This window comes from Channa argus, chromosome 13 (assembly GCF_033026475.1).
Source record: "Channa argus isolate prfri chromosome 13, Channa argus male v1.0, whole genome shotgun sequence".
NCBI lineage: Eukaryota > Metazoa > Chordata > Actinopteri > Anabantiformes > Channidae > Channa > Channa argus.
This window is the reverse complement of record NC_090209.1, coordinates 9436222-9459125: the sequence shown is the minus strand read 5'-3', so window position 1 is coordinate 9459125 and position 22904 is coordinate 9436222. Positions and strand designations below refer to the sequence as shown.

The following is a 22904-nucleotide window of genomic DNA, read 5'->3' as shown; positions in this document are numbered from 1 at the left end:
ACCAACTTTCGAAAATTAAAAAATCTAACAAAACAAAACATCAAAATAAAAATTAAGGGTTGCAACAATGTGGGGGCACAACGTCTAATGAGCACTTTGGAGATGTGAGCTGATATATCAGACTATTAATTATGATTGCTCAGGTTTCTGACACGTGAGGTACTTACTTTGTGTGCCTCTGGGTTCGTATCTGTCAGATACCCAGTATGTGCGTCTGTCAGAGAGTGTATCTCCCCGCTGCTCCCCTCATCTAAGTCACTGTCCTCATCCTGTGTTGAGTCACGCTTGTTGCCCAAGGTGACGCAGGACACGCTCTCTGTTTCAGTGACACTGTCGTAATTGTCCTCCTCATCGATGGCACCCTCATTTGGGAACCCTTCCCCTTCTGCGGCGCATGATGGGCTGTCAATGCCGCTGTCTCGGTTAGGAATCTTCCCGTTTTGCTCCGAAGAGTCCGGATTGTCCAAGAGCTCTTGGGAGGAGCCTCCCTCCTGCTCCCTATCACCAAAGCAACCAACACTGTGTCTGATGTCATCCTCCACAATGTCTTCCAGTCCAGGATCATCTGAGCCATTGATGTGCATGGAACCAAGACAGGAAAGTTCAGACACCTCATCAGTCTTTTCGGAGGTGTCAAGTGCAATTTTGTCGATAGAGGAGGAGTCTCCTGCAGCCTTTGCCATGCTGTCCTGGTTGCAGGACGAAGTGATGTCAGATGCAGTGTCCATTCTCAAACACAGGTGCAGCTGAGACCGTGGGAGCACCCCGAGGATGGGGACCCTAAAAATTTAAAGACACTGTCAAATCTGTTTTAAGGAAAATGCATATTATTAGTCATAAAAACGATACCACTGGAAAACGAAATCGTTTTTCAGTTTTATCTTTCAAGCTGTTTCATCTGAGGAATAGGTACAGTAAAAGATATCATAATAAAATTTCTCCTTCTTACATGCCCCAATTACACCTAAATCATTACAAAGTACCAGTGTATGTGTCAAAATGGGCAACATTTCAGATGAAATGTCATCCTGATGCCTTACCTCGAATTCTCAAATCTCTCGATGAGCAGTCCCACCTTTTGTGCCTCTCTCTGTGGCTGTGCTCCCAGGCCAGGAGGGGTCAGAATTGGCTTTGGTTTAGGTGGAGGAGGGGGTGCTGGCAGAGGCCTCGAGGGTGCTGGGGGGATCCTCTTAGGTTTCTTGTCTTGCCCAAGGGCGAGCAGGTGCACAGGTTTAGGGGGCACTACAAATGTCGAAGGCCAGACAAAGCAAGGAGAGCAGAGCAAGAGAGAAGCATGAGGCTGCAGACATTAGCAAAAACAATCAAGTAACTCGTATAAATCCAAGTGAGAAAACCTCCATGGCTATGTCCATGTGTTAGAACTGCTTATTTCCTCGCAAATCCTTGAGACAAACGTCCAAATAGAAAAAAATACAGTCCACGGAGGAAACATATAGTAGTGGTGCAGAACGAGATCAACTATGAGCTCGGCTATCGGCTCACTTCCTTATTTCAGAACAGGATGCTGCGAAGTGTGTGTGTGTAAGCTACCGCATTTCCAGATAGATAAAAAAAAAGAAGCACAGACAGAGAAAGGCCTGTCAAAAAAAATGCACACATGTGTGGCTCTACAATAAAAGGGCATTTCCCTGTCTGTCCCATGTCTGTATAAATATTTGCATCCATTCATTTACGGAAACCCTAATATCTGAAACCAGAAAATGTGACTATGTTACAGATGTTAGTTTGAGCACTTCCTCTGTGTGTGTGTGTGTGTGTGTGTGTGTGTGCATGTGTGTGCGCGCGTGTGTGCGTGTGTGCGTTACTGTGTTTGTGTCACTGTCTGATAATGAGGTCGAGTACACTTCTGCTTACAAAAATGTTGTGATACACAGGATAGACCGGACTCCTTCATGTGTTTCAAAATTAACTTTTTTTTCAAATTATAATTTCAAACATTAGTTTTTATGAAATCTGGAGACTTTTAAATAAGAAAAATGCAAAATACCATAATGCTTATAATGAACTATATTTTAAGTATTAATTAGTATTAAGTGTATTAAGTTAAGTATTTTGGGAAATACTGTTCAGAAAAAGGGTAAAGTAGGAAACAATCATTTATTCATTTTAAAATGTTGAGATGTTTAAAACTTTTAAATCTTGTCTTAAATTAGTAAAAACAATAAAGTACAAGAAAAACATAAATGTTCACTTCATATTGATTTTAATTATTATTGATTAGGATTATCAGGTCACTAGCTGTTTATTTTTTCTGTAGCAATATTCAAAACTAATGAATACAGCGTCTAAGGTAAAAGAACTTTGATGTGATTACACAAAAACAATTATGTAACAAAGGGAAGTCCAAAGAAGGCAGAACAAGGTCCTCTTGCCATATAATTAACCAGTTAGACACTTCAATATGGCCAAAGGGTGTCTCTACCAACCTTATGAGGGACAGTAGAAACTTGCATTACCGAATTCTAGACAGTGAAACATGAATTCAATTTTAGCAGCTGCCCCTTGAACAGTTCCAATCAGTAGTTTCCTGACAGTATTTGAGCTGCTTTCACAGAGTACAGTTTGGGATGGAAATAAGCAGCTTTTTTACATTTGGTAGGTTTAGATTTTGGACTGTTGATCAAACAAAAGCAGTGGTGTGAACATGTCACTGTGGGCAGCTGGGATAACAAAAAGGTTATATAGCTATTGCTTGTGCAAATGAACAGATCTCATCTCAGGTTAACGATAACGGAGGTGTTTTCTTTTCATCACCAATCCATTTTAGGCATAAAGAATTGCCCATAACCACCAATCAGTCACAACATTAATACCACCTGGTGGTTTTAATAGAAAACCTATATATCGATTAATCAAACGTTTGCACCTTTTGTCCAGATTGAAAGTTAAAGAAAGGTGTACCATGAAAAGACAATAAAAGATTTAAAAGTATGTTCTTAAAAGAGTATATAGATTTAATAAAATGTTTTATGAAGTAATAAAATCTGATGTATCATTCTGGGTTAACCAAATACCAGCACAGGAAGTAGTTAAAATCAGCTTCACCTTTACCAACACTGATCTTTGATCCGTATTTCTTTAATAATTACTCTACATATTTTGCCACAATTCCCATATTTAGGATCGTTTAAAATGTTGTGTTCTCTTAGTGAATTTAACTTTTGTACTTTAAGTAAAATGTACATAATCTGCTTTGTACTTTTAATTTATTAAGAGTCTTTTCAGCTTGTGTACCTCTACCAACTGTGCACACAGTATATCACATTTTGCTGTGCATGGGGCTGTGTAGCTGCAGACTGCTCTCAGTAGTCATGCCGAGACTTTGCACCTTTGACATCATTAGGAAAAACAGTGGTAATGTTGTGGCTGATCAGTGTGTGCAGTATAGAGTGAGGCAGTGAGCATGGTTTACATCATGCTCCATATTTGAAACACTTGAACTAGTTGTGAGCCTCTAAACATTAGGGTTAAGTCTGTAGAGTAATGTCCCAGTATGTTTCTCAGTAATTCCCTGAACGTAGCACATGTTGTTCATATTTAGGATTCTCCAAATGCCAAAACACAAACTCTGGGAAGCCACTGGTCTGCTTTACACCTGCAGCTTTTGCTGAGTTGACCTACTGAGCTGTGTGAGTGACAGAGTGAGGTCAGACAGACGACCATGTTATGTTTCCATGTTATAGAAATGTGTGTTTCAAAGCAAAATAAATGACAGCTTGATAGCAGGGCTCTGATCCTGGTGCTCTTTGCTATTTCAGTGACAGGACTACTGTCAAAAATATCTTTCAAGGGGCCACATTGCGTCACAGTATTTTACCTTGAGGTTTCTGTGCAGTTGGCGGCTTGGGTGAGGTGGAGGGCTGGGGCCGAGGTTTGATGGCAGGCCTGTCGTGACATGGTCTAGTTGTATTTTTCTTTACCAGACGTGGAGAACACAGGTAATCTACTGACCCACACTGGTATTGCAGAGGGGGGGCAGGGAGATCTGCAGAGACACGATGAAAGACAGTATCAGGCACTGATCGATATAACGAGATTCATCTAAACGCACATGCACAACCCACAATGTAATAATCCTGCTAGAGCAATGCAGTACTGTAATGACCTTGAGCTCAGTGTGTGTTTTAGGTTGTCGCCCTTGGAGGAAAAACGAGGGAATACAGAGAGGAAAAGAACCTCTGCAGCATCCATCCTGACACCAGGCCTATGGAACCAGGCAGCACAGCGGCTGCATATTTGTTTCTTTCATGCTGTGACCGACCGATGTATTTAATCTTCTCAGCACATCTGTTAATAAATTGTATTAGTGTGTGTGTGTGTGTGTGTGTGTGTGTGTGCATGTGTGTTAGAAAATGCATCGCTTAATAATGTAGAACTGTGACTGATCCAAATCAAAGTAAGGATTTTAATGATAACAAATAGTCTGGCAGTTTGGTTTCACTCTAAACTGTATATGAAAAGTATTCATGTGCATTTTGTTTCATTCATTTTCGGGATTTTGCTGATTAACACCTGCACTTGGATATTGTTTGTTTTTGTAAACTCATTTTTTGAAAATACGATAATTAACTGGTACTAAGGTTTGTTGCAATTATTAATTTAATTAAGAATAAAAATGTCACATATATTTGGTCTGTCAACAACAAGACTGCTATGGGAATAGTAGGTCATCTTGAGATGAAAGAAGATCAGATGGGGCACTGATATGTACCTAATATATTCATGGAAAAAAAGAAATACATAGAGTTTTTTCATCCAATATGCTTTTTTATCTATTATCTGAGTCGCAACCATTTTATGATGTATGAGGCATGAAGCAGGATAGAAGTTGTAATTTTTTGGCAGTGCTGTTGTGGTCACTTGACATGACTAGACATTAGAATTTTAATTAAGGGACTCGAAATCTGGCATTTGCAACAAACACAATGTTTTGTCCTCTTCTGTTGTTATTTTGTGGGTCTGTCTATGACAACACAGTGATGTTGCTCAGTAGACTATAATATTAACTATACACTCTAAAGTCATCCATCACAGTTTCTTCAAGTGCATGGATTATAGTCACCCCAACTCATTCTCAACTGAAATGCATCCCAAAATTGCACGGAGTACCCACAAGAGCCCTGGCACATCTTATTTGGTGTTGTTCAGCCATGCTGCAGGCAGTGGGAGGAGAAAAGTCTGTCTGTAATGAGTCCTGCTGTGCTGTTCTCCCCATGTGGCACACTGTGAGCTTTCCCACCATCTCTTCACCACAGCGGGATAACAGCATGCAAGGGAAAAGATAAGGCTTGAGGATCACAAATGTATAGTAGACTGGTTTTATATCGCCACTGACCAGCCATTTGGATCCAAGCAGCAGAAGTATATTGAGCCACTTGTCAATATTTGCTAAGATACAGTACTCACTAAATCAGACATGACTCATGGGTTAAGTCAGGAGAAAAGAGCTTGAACAAGCGTGTCTTTTTGGCCAAACAACAGCCTAGTGAAGATCTCTTTGACCCAAGACAAGCTCGGGTCATTTCTGGGAAAACCAAACAGCAGAGAAGACGGATGCATAAGGTTGCTGCCTAAGCAAGCAGTGTAGTCATGGTTACATCGGAGCAAAACCTGGCCCTCAAATCAAACTGCCGGACACCAAACAAGAGCTTGACAACACAGGAGCCACAGAGAGATAAGCTGACGCTGACAGGTCTTTTATAAAACCTCACAGATTATGACTAAAATAACACATCACATTAACCACTAACAATACCAAAAAACCCACACAACTGTGGTATTAATTTGTGAGAAATGAGCTTGTTAAGCAGCATTAAAATGTCGGCTCCACCTTACCTCTAAATGTTTCACATATCCAAAGTCCAAATAACAAGTGAATGGAAAACTCTCCCACATAACGCAGTCTATATAAAAATAAACCCAGCCCTTCTAGTTTACCAAAGTGCAACTGAAACTAGTCTTTGTGGGAAAACACTCACACCCACCCACACAATCACACACCTTAGAAAGTCCTTTAAAGGCCAGTCCAGCATTATGTCCAAACACACTCACATATACATACGCACACACACACAAACTCACACACAAACACACACAGATACACACACACCCCTTTTCCCAACTGTGTTCGTGAAGCTGCACCTGTCTGCTCACTTGCCAAACTGGATTCAAGAACCTCCCACCTGCCGGGGCCAAAGTGACATAGCTGTGTGTCACACAGAGCCCAACGATTCCTGCATGGCCCGCAGGACATCGCTTTGCCCACATCACACAACTCAACAGATACTGATATTCTCCCCAAACCAGAAATAAAGCAAAACAATATCTGAAGGAACATTGTTTTGGACATATAAATTACCTTTATCTGTTATTGTGCGATTTTAAGAAGGCTTTTGTGAAAACCCACAGGAGAACACTGATCCGCGCACAATAATTTCCTTTGCTGAGTTCCAAATTACGGAGAGATGAATCCATGGGACAATTAGAAAAAAAATACACATGCAATAACATTATCACCAACGCACTCTGCAGGAGGTATGTTATTATGACAACCTCGCCCTGCAGAATGAGTTTCAGCCACTATTAGTCACTGCACATCCCCATAATTAAAAGTAAAGAATAAGCGTATCTGTAAGGAAATGTGCTCTAAGGAAATGAACTGAACAAGCAGCACATCAAGCTGAAAGGGTGCATTACAGTGTAGTTAGACAATGCAGAAATACTAAGATGCCTTCAGGTGTTTGACAGGGACGTCTCTTTAGAAATGTAAAGATACTCTTGTCATGTCTCCTTCACAAAAAGCACGTGGCCTGGTCTAATCTCTGGTAAGTCTGAGTGACAAAAGAAAACTTGGCATGTCACAAAGAGCAATTTGTTAGTCTGTTTTTAAATGCCATCACATTTCTTTAGCTAGAAGCCCAGTGAGAGATGCCATGATGTACACAATATAAAAGCCTTTGAACTCGGTTTAGAAAACACTTCTAATCAGTTGTATCATAAGACTTACTTAAAAATACCTATATTATTTTTTATCAATTCAGTTCAACTCCAATAAAACAAAATGTATCCCTTAAGATTACCCTGCACTGTATGATAAATAAATTCATATAAAATCCTAAAGAATAAGCAGTTTCATCAAAAAACATTCCAAAATTTGCATCATTATCTGATTAACCTTCGTTAATCATTCTCCGTCAACCATTCTTTAAAAACTGAGGAATGCCTCTTTTTTTAACAAAATCTTCACTTGCTCTTGTTATCATCTTCCTCAAACAACTCAAAGGCCCATAGACTCAAAGCACAAAAACGCCAAAAAACATTCACAAATGTCGCTGGCTGTCAGTCACCCTCAGCCTTGAGCCAACCCCCTCATAGTCATTTATTACCCACCATCCCTTGAGTACAGTCCTCTCGCCCCAGTGCTGTCTGAGAGACTGATCACTCTGATTCACCAGTCTCTACAGCCAGGCAACCAGTCAATCAGGCCTCCTGCCCTCAAACCAACCCCTGGTGAGGCTGAGCTGACATCCCACCACCAAGACACAGCTGAATCTCAGTGACATTCTTTATGAGCACAGCACCTCATTACCACCAGGGAATTTCTAAGTGTGTCTCCTCTTGCCTGCATTATACCTGCTCGGCTCCTCTTATTCTGCCTGTGTCTCTGTTTCACTCTCTTCACCCAGAATCATACCGATTTGAGTCTTAGATTTATAATCGCCACAGACCCACATATCTTGACTCTCACCAAATGTTTTTCATCCTCTATAAAGAAAGCAAAGCTATAAAGTAGAGAAAGCAAATCCAAATCCAAAAAGCTAAAGACAGCCAAGGTTTTAGAGATGTGTCACTATTACTTTCAGCTCCGTGTCATCTATGACTCCATATCCACTTCTCCTGCTCTCTCCCCTCACCCTGTCTCTTCCCTCCCTGTTCAGAGTCTGTAATGAGTGTGCTGACCTTGATCTACTTTTCAGAAACCACCCCAAACCAGACAAACACAAACCCACAGATACAAAAATAAAGTAGAGCTCAGAACAGTAAATACAAAAGCTGACAGGTTCCACAGGAAGGACAAAGAAATCTCATTCTAGAAGTGGAATTGAGAGATAGCCAATCAAATGATCCCAAAACAAGCCAAATGTTCAAAGCTAACAAAAATGTAACTGCTTGTAACATACTGAGCAAACAGGTGAAAGATGCTGAGAACTGGATCGATTGATTGTGGAAGACTCTGTAAATGTTTGGTGCATTGACCTTGAAAATGCAAAACTATTTTTTATTAGTATTTGCACTGACAAAAGCAGACATGCTCTGTGAACAGAAAACACATAAACCTTTAACAAAATCCCTCCAGCCTACAGGGAGGAGCAAAGCAGACAGAAAGTTTGGGGTATGGCCTGGAACAAAAGGTACCCCACCAGGAATCCAGTCATGTGGTGTAAGCCTTAACCATGAGGCCACCAGACACCCTCAGTGTCTGATGATCGAGTTTAACATTGTTTTAAGAGGATCTGTCTCACTTACACTAAGACAGGAAACTGAGCTCAGGGAGGAAATAACGGTGTCAGTACAACAACAGCTGCTCCGGGTTCTGGAGTTGAGCGGATCCTCAGTCTCGGACAATCAGCAGATTTTCCTCATAGACTAACAAGGCTCCAACTCCTAGATCACCACAGGGTTTCTTAACACACAGGCACGTGAAATCGTGCACACACAGAGGGATCAACAGCTATCCAATCACATAGAGTAGCATCTGGCGACAGATTATTTCTCATGATTATTTCTATTTCTCATGATGCGCTGTTATCAGAACTATTCATTGTTCACTTTGTTGAAGCCTCTGTTCATGTGGAGCCATCTGTTATCTATTGTGTGGTTTAAGAATTATTGGTGCCTCAAGTTTCACTGGTATTGTGGCTTGCCAGGGGCTGGGGGCAAATGAGGAAGGGGAGATAAATCATCTTGTTAGGTCTGTTCTCTCCCTCTAAATCAGGTCAGCGGGCACAGCAGGCACACTGACATGTCTCCCTCACTAAAGTAGGAAGATTTCACCAGCTCCAACAGATTAGGACTATGAGATATCATGAAGATAAGACGGGAGAGATTGAGACGTTGAAAAGAGGAAGAGAAGGCAGCAGATGGCTGGAAAAGTGCTTTAGACGGTCATAGTCTATTCCTGTAGAGCCTCAAAACAAACAGAGAACACAAATGACAAAGTGTTTTATTAAAAATTTAAAACATGAGAGTGGAAAGAACAGTGATAAGTTGTATTGGAAATCTACAGCAGACATACAGAGAGAGAACAAAATTGGATTTTCTGTAATGTTACACTAACTGTCAACAGTGGGTGAAACATAAAAAGAAGAGTTAATATCTGAGTGCATTTGACCTTGTGGATTCCAAAACTAAATCAAGTTGCTCTGTAAAACAATCTCCTTCAGTGTGCCCTGAGAAACCAAAGATGCTACTGTTATGGCAACGGTGCTGATCTATATTGTTAATATAGTAGGTAGGTCAAGCTGAACTATAAAGAGCTACTTTTCCTTTCAGTAGCCAGACTGTTCAGACAAATGTCAAACGAATTAATGAATGAATAAATCAGAATGCATGCAGGTCATTGTCCTTAACATCTACGTAGCTACATGGAAGACACACCGCCCAGGACTCATATCCATCGAATCACAGTCATAGCCAGTAAATATAATATGCATGTGGACACGTACAAAACGTCGGTCAAAAAGCAGTCTTTATTCCCCAGACACTGTTATGTCCTTGCTAGTTAGACACAAGAAAACTGGAGGGTGAGTAACACATCCACTGACCTCTTTCCTACAGTGTGACTCAAGGCCATTTGAAATTGGCTGCCAACTGAATAGATACACTATAAGTCATGGGAAACACCCACACTTTACAGTAACAAGCACAATAATGTGAAGACATGACAAATTATGATTAAAATTTAATATTAGGCGACTTGATAGCGTGGCTGCAAAGTGGCGACTTCAATTTACAGCTTCCTCCTACTACCACAACCGCTATAACACGACTTTAATGAGGCACTGTGCAGAGAAATAAGGCTCTGTTTGTCTGGATGCAGTGCAGAGCATTACTGTACAGGAAGCTGTGAAAGATTGGCAATTAGGGCAACACACACACAAAAAGAAGGGAAAAAAAGGAGTTTGAAAACCTGATTGTGGAGAAGACTGCCCGTCTCCTTTCTGTCCCAGAAGCTACTGAAGGCTACGGCAACCATGCTCAATGGTGGCCTTCTCAGAGAAACATAAAAATGAAGTGTTTGTTTTGCACAGCAATTGAGGCAAAGCTGAGCAGGAGAAATCACCTCTAAGTCCATTTTAATAAACACTAGCACACCTTCACTAGCAAAGGGACTGTCTAACCGCTAGGGCTGGAAAAAATACTCCAGCTCTTTCCATTCCCACAGGGGCAGGGGGAGGGCTTACCAAACACAGGTCTGCTCCATGACTCATCCGCACCCAAAGCTTGAAATAGCATTTTCAAAACAAATTTTAATCATGTCCCATCCTAAGAAGGCCATATTGTTATGAGGATTATACAGTTCAATCTTGTGGTCCGATGCCTGACCACTGTTTTTACTATAAAAAAAAAGGGTGTGTGAAGTGTGAATGGATTATCCTACCATATATTGATTGGCAGGATTAACCAATCAGTGTGAAAGATAGAACCACTTAAAAAGATGTGACATGGTTGATGGCATGATTGATTAATTGGTGAATGATTGATGACTTAACTTAAAGATTAACATGCATACACATGCATACATTGTTGTTTCACTTAGTCTGGCTAAACTTTGTAGAAACCCATCTGCAGAACAAACCACAAAATTACTTTGACACTTCACTCATGTCAACATTGTTGATATTTTAATGTAATCTGCTTACGTTTTACAGCAAGCTGCAAATTGTTCCACTGCGACCGCAGAAAAACATTCAGCAGCTACCAAGGCACACTGCCGACTAAATCATTCCCTTTCCCAAATAAAAATAACAACCCACACTGAGAGAACATTTCACAGGCAACCCAAAAACACCTCTCACAGCCACAGAATTACACCTCTGGAAAAACCAATCTCCCTCGCTCAACAGAACAACAGAAGGAAGTGGTGTATGCAAAGCATGAAATTAGCCTTTTCTAGTGTAGATGTGGATGTTTGTGGGAAACAAATACATTCAGAGGAGGAGAGGGTCCCATTACTGACAGTATGTTGACAGAAATAATATAATAATAATCCAATAATTTAAGACACTTTTAAAGAAAATGGGCCTAATGGTTGCAACTTGAGATGGTGGTCTTTTATGACATTTTATAGACAAGCATTAAACAATTCATTTGTGAAGAAGAAACGTCATTCCTAATCTCTGAGGTAATTTAATTTCCACCAACAAATAATACTCAAATTTAAGAGGCTTTGACGAGACCCTGTTTAATTATTCTTTTTATTTTTTTTCAATGTTATTGTTGTTTTAACTGTTATTTTTCCAAGCTGATAAGCAAGTTCCACATTTTGAAAAACTAGAGGGAGAGGCAATAAGTTGTCAGTTTGCTAAAAATGAATAAAGATCCACTTTGATAAATGTAAATACGTTGCTATTGTTCCAGATAAAAGTCATGTATGTTTACTGTAATGTTACTTATTATTATTTATGACTTTGTGCAACATTTTCTTATGATCACCTAGTTTATCCCCACAACACAATTTATTTTATGAATTCTTCAGCAATACCACAAGCATTTGTGTTTTACAAACTTTAAAGTATAAAAACTATGATTTTTTTTAAAAACAGTATTCTCTCTCAAAGCTGTGTAATAGTAGTAGGTGAGGTGGAAGGGTACGCACTGCACCACCCGACATCTGTTCCCGGCAGGATGGATATCAGCATGTGGAGGGGAGTGTCTGTGAGGCTGCTGACAGTCAAAGTGTCCCAGAGCAGAACAGCCCTGCTTTGTACACGTCAACGTGGTGCCCAACGCAGCCCAGCTTTGTCTGGTCCTGTTGGTATAATCCAGAAAGGGTGTGTGGATGTAAAGGGCTGGGTTGAAGAAAAAGGAGAGTGAGGAACAGGGGGTAACTCAGTCTCCTGCCTTGTGCTGATACATTCTGGATTCCTACCAACATACACACTAAGACAAAAAGGTCACTGTGCACTGAGTATTGACAAGTCTTCTTTGACGTCAGCATCATGTTCAAAATGTCACTTGGCTCCTGAATGGCAGCGTCAGCAATGCGATCAGTCCAGTATAGGAGCATCTGAGGCAAGCAGCTCCTGTCAGTCTGCCTAAACTTATGACCAAAGTGTTTAATTCAAGTTCACTGGGCCGCAGTTTCTTGGATGAGCCACTCAACTTTGAAAACAGAGACTACTTTTAAGTGCCAGAGAGGAAGAGACCTGAATTAATGCTGTGTGCAGGAAAAGCCTTGAATGGAAACCTACAACACTGAAAACTTTTCAAACTGAGGGTTGTGGAAGACAGAATTATCTAGGATATGAGAACAAGCAGACTAAGAACAGTAAATATGCACATGCGCACACACACACAAATGTACAAAGAAAGGCCTGTTATAGGAGCCATGTGTACACTAGACAGAGTAATAAAGGCTCCTATTTCCACTCTAATGGCTCTATATTTTCCCTTACAGTACTGCACTGCAGTGCTTAGAGACATGTCAGTGCACCCACAGAGCAGGCAGAAAGTCTGCCAGGGTCTGCTCCTTATACACTTTTAATATAGTAAGACAGAGTCAACGTTTCAACCGGAAAGAGATGTTGACAGTCATGAAAACTACACTTTGTGTGCTAAAGAGATTAAATTGAACGACTCATGATTGTATTATAATCCTCCCGACCCTCTCATGCCCTAAAACAACTCAAGCTTTAGACGCATTTGTCATGAAATACATGTGTGTTGGGGTCATTTATACTTGTTCTCGCCTCTACCCTGTTCACAGCTGCCTGTCAGATCATCTTTCATAAGACCGTTCGCTAAATCACAGGCCTGGTTAAATTTCAAAAGAATGAGCTGCGAAGAATCACAATTGCCTGTAGCGAGCAGCTCTGTCCACCTGTCATCTCTCACCTGTATTACCTGTGTAACAACTTGTCCCTGGGGAGGGACTTAGGGTCCTAAAAGAAAAGGCAAGAAAATGATAAAGCACGGCCCAGTGAGAGGCCTGCTGCTGTTGCTGCTACATATAGTTTGTTTGTCCTCAGCCAGGAAGCATCGCCAATCTACAAAAGGGGCCTCATTATCCTCGTAGTATCATGGCACAATATTTATAATTTCTTCAAGAGAGTTGCTTAGCCTTACCTAAGTGATACGAGTTAACTAGCCTCTTCCTTTCCTTCCACTTTTACAAAATTTCCTTGCAAAGAAACAGCAGGTTTCAAGTTTGTGAACCGCAAAACTGGGAGATCATTAAGAACAGCTTACTGTCCTGACTTTTACCATGTATGGTAGTTTGCCAGTTACTATAAGCAACCCCATGTGTCTGTGCAGGTACTGACTTTCCACTTTACGAAGAGACATTAACCCTCCCCCCGATGTGAAGGTGGCAGGAAAGGATTCTGTTAAATATCCCTAAGCAAAGTTCTGTATGATGGATGCACAGTACATTCACTCATTAGAGAAGACATTCATTAGAGGGCCTCTGGAAGTCATCCCTTACCCTCTCCAGAGCAGCAGGACACAACAGACAGTTTCCACATTACCACTTAGACCTTGCAAAGCTTTTGAAGTGAGCAGTGTTTTTAAAATGTGAGATAACAATCACAGGCAACTGGCTTCTGTTTCTGAGCAGGTCAGGTGAAAAGATAGATATAACTCCTGAGTGAGTGTGACAGCTTTGTTCGAGAACATGTGTTTGCATGTGAACTTTCCATACCTCCTCATGTCTGATACCAAAGTTTCGTACGACAACACATATGCCTCAGTGGAGACAAGAGAGCACCTAACACGTTCTGACTGACTGCACACACCAAATGGAGAAGCAAAGGACAAACACACGCAGGCCTACGCACGCAGAGACGCAAGGACATACAGGATAACAGAAAACAAAACAGTTGTGTTACTGTACAACCTGGTGAGTGTAAGTGAAAGTTCAAACTGTGTAATATCAGACAGAAAGTGTGCTGAATTTTGATGAAAGAAACAAACAAAAAACCAACCAAACAAAAAAAAAAATCTGTCTCTTCCAGTTCAGAAAGTGGCAGCAGTTACATTATCTAATACCTTCACATTTCTTTTTGTTTGCTGATTCCTATAATTATTTTGCCAAAACAGGAAATTCCATGACCAACTCAAAGTTTAAGACCCCAGGTGCCCAGGGTTAACAGGAAATTGTGGTTAGAATTACCAGGCTGAAGGAGTACACTAGTCAGGGTGACTGTCAAACTTGGTATCTGTGTGTGTGTGTGTGTGTGTGTGTGTGTGTGTGTGTGTGTGTGTGTGTGTGTGTGTGTGTGTGTGTGTGTGTGTGTGTGTGTGTGTGTGTGTGTGTGTGTGTGTGTGTCTTGGTCATTATCACCACAAGTTCTCTAGCGTTTCTGACCAATAACAAGTTCCTTCCTCTTGATTCAACCGAGGAATGTCAAGAACCACAAGGATGTCATTCATTAGTTTATATGTACATGAAGTTGACAAAAGAAATAAAGACTTGAGTTATTAAGGAAATGTAAGGGACAGATTTAGTACAAATTTACATAAAAAAGAACAGTCTTCAAAAGTAGCTGCCTTTGCTTTACAGACCCACCCATGTATTAAATAGCTGTAGACACTGTGGCCTGAGACATCCTTTCCCTTTGCTTTCTCTAAAAGTAAACCTGTCCGTACAAAGGAAAAAAGATGAGTTGGGTTAAAAGTGACTCACTTCTTTTTCCACAGCCCAGGGGTTCTAGGATTTTGACAACTTTATACCAAAAATACCAGCTTTTGGTGTCTAAAGTTTGACTGAACGAGTAACTCTTTTTGTTGAGACGTGTAGTGTTTGTTTATTTCCAGTACTGTGCTTTTGTTCTGTCATTTTTCATGTGGTACTACTGTGATTTTATTCATACTGTGTACTGAGTAAAATCAAAATCATCAGGACACCATGATTACAGAATCCCGTACCAGCAGAGATGTAATGTACAGAATTATGTCATTTTATGAGAAGCTGGATTCTACACTAAGCTACTAGCACCAATGATCTGACGCCAGTGAAACCTGCCATAATTCAGGGAACATAAGCAGCTGTGCAGATGCACAACACTAGCACTGTACTACAGTATATACGCATCAGCCGGACAATATGGACACTTGGCTCAGCAGCTATCCCATTGATCTGGGTCAAAAGGTCGGTGATTTGACTGCGTCTCCCGGTCTCTAGGCAATGCCACAGTGTCTGCCACACTCTCTGCTCAGCTCACACAGCTGCTGCTGGTTGTCATGGAAACACTCAAGACTCTCTGGTCCTTAAGACAACTCCCTACTCAGCTAAATTATAGTGTGCCAAAAAATCCTAAGAGACTGACTATAAACACTAACATACCAGCGGCAAACTACTAACAAAATACACAAAGTGCTGGATGTACAATCGGATAAGCTTTAAATCATCTATGAAGTCACTGTAGAGTGGCCATGTAATGACATCACTTAGCTAGCAGCGGTCATCACTGTGTCACGTTTACTATAAAGGAGCTCAGCTGCTCCTTTAGCAAGTGCTATAGTGCTGTTTTATCGGAAACACATCACAGGACGACTGAACTGAAAAAACATTGGCACTATTTACTGCTTACTACATTTATCACCACACAGCTCTTCTTCAAGGAGTCGGAGGGCGCAGCTATTGCTTTCTTTAGGATAAATGAAAGAAAAAACCAAACAAACTAGAACCAAAACACACGTACACTCTCCCACTTCAAAAGAAAAAACTGCAGGCCATACAAGAAGGCAGGGAAAAAAAGTGCTCCTAGCGTATGTTCTCAATAAAACATGCTGAGTGGCATGTATATTTCAGAGGGCAGCAAGAATTAGCCCACATTTAACAGACAGCTGCAAGCCCACACACCCAAACATGATCCAGACAGAGGTTTGGAGGAAACCATGCATTTCGTAGGGAAGCAGCACCTGCTTATCACGCTCATACACACAAAATACATCCAAACCCCTTGCAGCACGCATTTAAGTCCAATGTGTGCTCATGAATCTACATACTGATCCCCACAGATATACATGGAATATTTTGTGACCAAGTGCCATCAGTAACTCACCAGCTACGCTCAGCGTGCCATCTGCTTTAACTGTTTTCTCTGTTTTTACTCTATAATCTCGGTAGATCCTATAGTCTTCTGCTGTGTGAAGGAAACATAAACTAAAAAATAAAAAAAGAGAAAATCTAGTCTAGCACCAAGCCACAGGGAGGTGTCTGAAGAGCGTGGATGTTTTAGCAGCGCTCTCAGGGAGACGGCATAAGTCTGCTGCTGCTACTGCTCCTGTTGCCTCATCGACTCCCTAACCACCTCTCTCTCTCCCTCTCTCTCTCACTCCCCTCCACCTCTTTCCTCCTCCTTCTTTTTCCTACTCCTCCCCTCAGCCTCTACAAACGCACTGTCCCTGCCCCAGAAAAATTTGCTCTCTTGCCTTGTGCTCTCCCTGTCCTGATCCCCGCATCATTCAGAGCAGAAGACTTGAACAATGCATCCACCGCTGCCACTCTGAAAAGAACCCAGAAGCAGTTCTCAGCCGGCAATAATGCCTCCCAACTGTCACCATGGAAACTAATGACGGGCCAGGTTGGCAGTAGGGAGGGGGTAAAAAAAAAAGGAGGGAGGGTGAGTTAAGTGAGAGAGTGAGAAGTGGAGGAGGGAGAAAGGAAAAAAAGTGGCTGAATGAAAGATGGGGGAAGTGTGTGTAAGTATCAGTGGGTGTGCCTGTGCAGTTGTTGCATGTGGTGATAATATGAGTAAAGTGGGGAGGAGGGAAGGTTTTGGCGGATATCCTTCAGGTATCTGTAGTGTATTCGGAAATGCAGTGTTCTTTGTAACTAATTATTCTCCATATGAATTTGTGATTTTGTCACAGAAAAGTGAAGTTGGTCACAATTTCCTCTATATTGCCGCATTGAAAATCCAAATAAATTGATTTGTAAGTGAAATTAAATACAGAACAGAAGCTAAATCTCCCATTTAAGAACGTGACACCTGCAAATGGAGGAGGGTTTTTTCTGTTAATTGATTCAATCAATCATCAAAATAGCTTCTGATTATTGTTTAAGGCTAATGGATCAAAATTAATGTAATAGCTTAAGTAGCCCTCGTGTGAAAATAATTGGTATTTCCAATGTGCAAATAATAATCATAGATAAAGCAAACTAAAGCAGCACATTTTTACATTTCGGAAGCGGGAACCAGTGGAGGTTTTGTTATTTCTCTTAATTAATAATTTCATCGATTATCACAATTGGTTTTATGGAATTGACTAACCATGCTGATCATTTTGGTTTGCTCCTAAAAAATAATTTGTATGTCTGATTTGTAAATAATGCAGGCGGTTGTAATCTTTGGGGACCCACTTTACCACCAGACTCTGGAGAATACACCCGTGTCTCTGTGCGACTTCCCCCACAGACGCAAAGATCACAAAAGCAGCCAGGATGACGCGCCCAAGCTGCCCCAACTCTCTTCATATGCACATATAATTACATTCACTGCCCCCCGCTCCATACCGCTCTGCACTCCCCTTTTACCAACTCAATAGTTGGGGTGACATCAGCCTGACACTGCCCAACACCGTCTCTGAGCCCACAGACGAATGCCACTGATAACCATGGAAACACTGCTTGAATATCCCCAGCTCCAAACCGATAACAGCGCCTTAAAGCTGGGTGTGAAGGGAAGAGAGGGAGAATGTAAAGAGGGGGATGGGTGGCTGTGTTTTCATACCAATTCAGGAAATGCAGGAGCTTTAAAATTGAAGACGAGCTGAGAGTGGTTGTGAGTGGGTTAATGTGGGCCCTGATTGATCCTCTTGTCCTCCTGTTGAGGCACCAAAAGTAACTACATCCTACTGTGTAAACCTCAATCTCCTACAGCGGCTTATTCTCGGCCACCTCTTGCTGAATTGATTGAAATTCTCGACACAGTGAATTATGCATCACTGTGGATGGGAGAACAGGTGCTGCTCTCCACTGCAATAAGGCTGGCTCTTCAACCCCATAGCGAGATGAAATATTCTCACATGAGGTAAAGACGAGGCAGAAAATTCTGCAGCCAACCCTTTGGGTAATGCAAATAATGGAAAAAACCCATTTCAAAAAAGAACAGACCCTCGCCTTTGTGGGCTATCTAATGAGGCATGGTGCTTATGCCCTCTCTTTACACCAAACAGAGGAATGTGAGCTGTGGGTTAGGGAGGGATTTTGAACCTCTCGCCACCTTGTTACCTCTATACGGCAGAGGTGGCTGCTGAAAGTGTATTCTGGATTTGAAAGGGGAAAGTAGAAGACTTTGATTTTCATGTTATAGCATGAATAAATGTCCAAAGAGATAGATTTGATTCACTTATAGAGACTTGAAGAAAGGATGAAGGGAAGGGACCCATACTGACATTTCAACATTTGCTGGTCTCACTAATTACAACAATGATCATTTTTCATCTGTGCAAAAGGAAGAACTTTGTATTAGCATTCACCACCTTTATCAAACACAAAGCCACTGAAATACGGACGATTAATAGTAGTCTAAATCTTGTCCGCTCTACTGACTTGAGGAGGGCATCTGTGACACATCTGTAGAATCATCAACCACACACACACTCACACACAAACACACAGTGTTACTCAGATATTTAGACAGGAAACTGGAAAATCTCACTCAGATGCTTTAGTCTTAATATAAAATCAACTAAATAAACATGTTTCTTTTCCTATTGCAAAAATCTGGGTCAGCCAATTAGACAAGGCCAACGAGTCTCACTTTACATATGCCATTCTGTTTATAGTTTACACTGATCAGAAAACTGGAGCACATGACGGCATGGTTCATCACTTGCCAAGACAATGCTCTGTAACAAACACAGACATACACAATAACGATAATAATGCAGAACACAGCAGCTCTGCTGGAAAGCCTGCCAAAATTCTGTCAAGTGGCTGCTGAATTTGATCGCCATCAACATACACGTGCATAGATTTTTTTTCCTCTATCTATTGCACAAGCACACTGAGGACTTAACCCAGTTAGAGTCAGAGGGGACTTGGTACAGAAATCTGCATAGATAAATAAGTATATTTTTAAATAGCCCAAATCAATCCGCGGGTTGATGCCATGGCACACTTGGTTTGGCTGCTTCAGCACGCATCCTGCAGATGAAAGCCGGAAGGAGGACACTTGGCTGTTGTCATGGAGACAATTCACATTCCACAGCATGTTGACCCGACTCCAAGATTTTTTCAAAAAGTCCTCCCATAGAAAGACAACACAGGCACACATGCATACAACCTTAGGCTGGGAAAATGAATTAATTTTATGTTTGCATGTCTCTGAAGGTCTCGGAGTGCCAGCAAGACACAACATCCAGACAGACTTCAGCAGAAGACAGAGGTCGAGCAAGGACACAGTTAACGCCTTCCAGTGTTACTGAAATACTTTCATGTTGACTCACTAAGCTTGTGATTAGCTTTCTCTGAGGGGAAATGCACTCAGATTCAATGCAGGGATTAATAAGAGCTTTTAAAAGGAAAATAATCAGGTTAGATAATAGTTATGACTGATGACAGACAGTCTTACGTTATGTGTCAGATAATTGGTATGCACCTTTTCTCCTTGAATAAGTGTATCTTTAACTGGGATTTAAAGATATTGGCCTGATCAAATATTGGCACTGACAGCCAGCTTTACTATAACTCCTTAAACATTCAACAGCAAAATAATAATAATAATCAGAGATGTTTTAATCTCTTTTAATTACTCTAACAAGCATGCACCCATCCTTTCTCTCTTAGGAGACAAAGCCACTCTTTAAAGAACACATTAATATTTCACCCAGAGGAGAATCTTTTTATTCATAATTAATATTTAAACCTTTCTTCTGGAGTAGAGAGGTCTTATCAGAATTACAAAGAGTCTAGCATAATAGCAGTACCCATGTTTCTCCCCCGTCAAGAAAAAAATATGCCCTAGACCTGCTGTTTCCCTTTGTTGGACCAGCACTGACTGGTTGTTGGTAGTCAGATCTAGAATTGTATTTCTACAATAGTGCCATGCTGCCTGTGGGTGTCTGAGACTGAGGCATTGTGAAAAGCAAAAAAACAGAAACGATTGGGGTTTGGGTTACGGAAATTACTGCAATAAACAATGTTTTATATCCGAACATCACCAAGAAGCTTTTTATAAGAAAAACTAGTGTCCAACAATGTCACTAGTGTTGGACACTAAGATGACGCACTATGACTACAGAAAAAAGGAGCTTTGAAAAAAGAGCTCAACTCTGGTACAAATACATCAAATGGCAACATTTGTTTCATTTGTGACCAGTAAAAGGTCCCTCCCAAAATCAATAAAAAAAACAATATGCATATGTAACTTATATTTTCTGGACTACAAAAAGACATGTGAAAATGTATATACTAAAGACAGCCAGCAACCTTGTATCACTACAAGCTTTGACAACATCAGTACTGCTGGTGTTTACTGCCCCACAAACCCTTTGGTTTAAATCATTATATCTTCACTGGGAGCAGTTTTGTTGATGTGCTCTAATTCAACACGCAGTGGAATAATTATAATATAATTACAAGGGCCTCAAACTTTGTATGATCTGCTTTTCACAGTGCTGCATCTATTAAACCTGAGGGGCGCAGGTTTTAGAATTCACCAGCAGTCAGCATTTCAGTAATGATCTGCATGAGCTTTTGTGCCGTCCTCAGACAGGATGAGCACAGGGTGCAGGAGGCAGCAAAGCATATAAGGAACAGCAGACCATAAATACAATGTACAATTGACACGAAGGTCAGATTATTGTATTCTGTTTATGCAGATTGGACAATACAAACAAACCTCTCAAATTTCAATAGGCTGTATTTTGTTTTGTTGGTTGTATTATTTATTTCCAGTAGTTTTGTTTGTGGTTAACCAACTGTAAATTGCAACATTCTTCTTATGGAACAATCACTACACAAAAAGTGATTACACTGCACTGTGTCATTTGGGTTTTAAAAGCTTTTCTGTTTATTCCAGCTGTGTTACACTGCATTGCTTTGTGAGGATGGAGTAAATGTCCTTGAGTAAGGTCTTGAAAGGTGTGATGGAACTGTACTTCCGTGTGATGATTTGTAACTATTAAAGGTGTGACTGTGTGTTTATATGTGTGTGTGAGTGCATGCACATGATTGTACTTCCACCCACGGTGCATTTGGTCATCTGATGAGCTGCAGGCTCATCTCTCCCTACAGCGCCCAGATGGCCTGTGATTACACACGGCTCAGTAGAGATTACCATGCACCAGAGATGGAGAGAGAAAGAGATGAGAATAAAAATAAATACATAGTTCAAATGAGGAAAAAGTTGGCACAAAATGAAATGAAAATGAGAGGTATGTGGGGTCAAAGAAACAGAGGGAGAGTGATGATGCAAAGCGGCTAGCTTCACACAGCTCGGCATCAACAGAAGACAACCTTACAAACACCTCCACAGAAACATAAGAGCCTTACAACTACATTGAGTTTCTTTTGTTTTCCTTAGTTTTTAGTTTCACAGCAGAAAACCTGCAATGAAAACGATATGCTCAGGTTTCGCGGTTTGCATTATGTTTAAGCAGGTAGAAAGTGATGGATGATGAAGGTCTGCATGCATGTGTGTTTATGTACGTGCATACCAGTGTGTGTGTGTGTGTGTGTGTGTGTGTGTGTCATGGTTATGTCTCTAGCAAGTAGTAGACACAAGGGCATTTATCACCAACAGCGATTTGACGTGATTGATCACACACTGACATAGAAAGTACACCCAAAAGGCCAGTTAGAAAAATGACCAACGCTCCACTGAACTGACACCATTTAAGTCCAGATGTGCTCACTGGAAGAGCTTCCTCTGGAGGAGCATCTATAGAATTTATCCAATAACGATGTCTGTTTTAAAACTGCATAGTTCAAGTGCAGTATTTTAGGTAAATGACCAAGAATTTTAGTAGTCATGGGGACGTCCTTGTGATTTAAACACAAAAAAAACAAGAACAGTGAGAGCAAAAACTGAATGTAAAGCATTCAAAGCTTCCACTTAGGAATGAGTCAACACATTCATACCTCAAAGCGCTCAGCTAACAAACACTGAAACTGAGAGGAGCACTCCGGTCATATTTGCTCCACTGGATACGAATCAACAATGATGCAATCCTTCACTGAGTGTCATTTAGACTAGCAAACCCACAAGCTACTTATTGTAATAGGGTTGAATCTTGTTGTGGTTATGAGTGCCTTATGTATAAGTGTATTGCTGGCACACTCTCTTAGCCATCAGATGGATTAAGGAGGATGGTGTGCATCTACCGGTTTTGTTTTTATCACTTACTGAATGAAACAGGGCACGGCAGTCCTTCTATATTGCAGGTTTGTGTGTATCTGTCTGTCAGTGTGCTGCCCTTCATAATGACACTCAGCATTCTTTTCTGAAGATGATGATAGGTGGCAATTTAACAACCTACAAGTACATGCACTTCATATTTCAAAAATAATTACAATGGTTTTTAACTTCAGGCACTTAAAGCAGCAGACAGAGAGCAAGACTTTTTAAGGAATCAGCTGACACACATGCATGCACATATCATGCATACAAGCATAGACGCATGCATGCATGGACTAAAACACAGATGCCAAG

The 22904-nt window shown here is 40.9% G+C and overlaps 1 protein-coding gene across 4 annotated transcripts in view; it reads right to left on the bottom strand.

Moving 5' to 3' along the window:
- Positions 1-22904, bottom strand: part of fgd (faciogenital dysplasia) — a 46646-nt gene that overhangs the window by 15005 nt on the left and 8737 nt on the right. For all 4 annotated transcript variants that reach the window (XM_067527287.1, XM_067527288.1, XM_067527289.1 and 1 more), the window contains exons 2-4: positions 3839-4006; positions 1041-1242; positions 168-780 (exon numbers count right to left, since the gene is read on the bottom strand). In XM_067527287.1, the coding sequence (XP_067383388.1) occupies positions 168-780; positions 1041-1242; positions 3839-4006 (983 nt within the window). The remainder of the gene's footprint in view (positions 1-167; positions 781-1040; positions 1243-3838; positions 4007-22904) is intronic.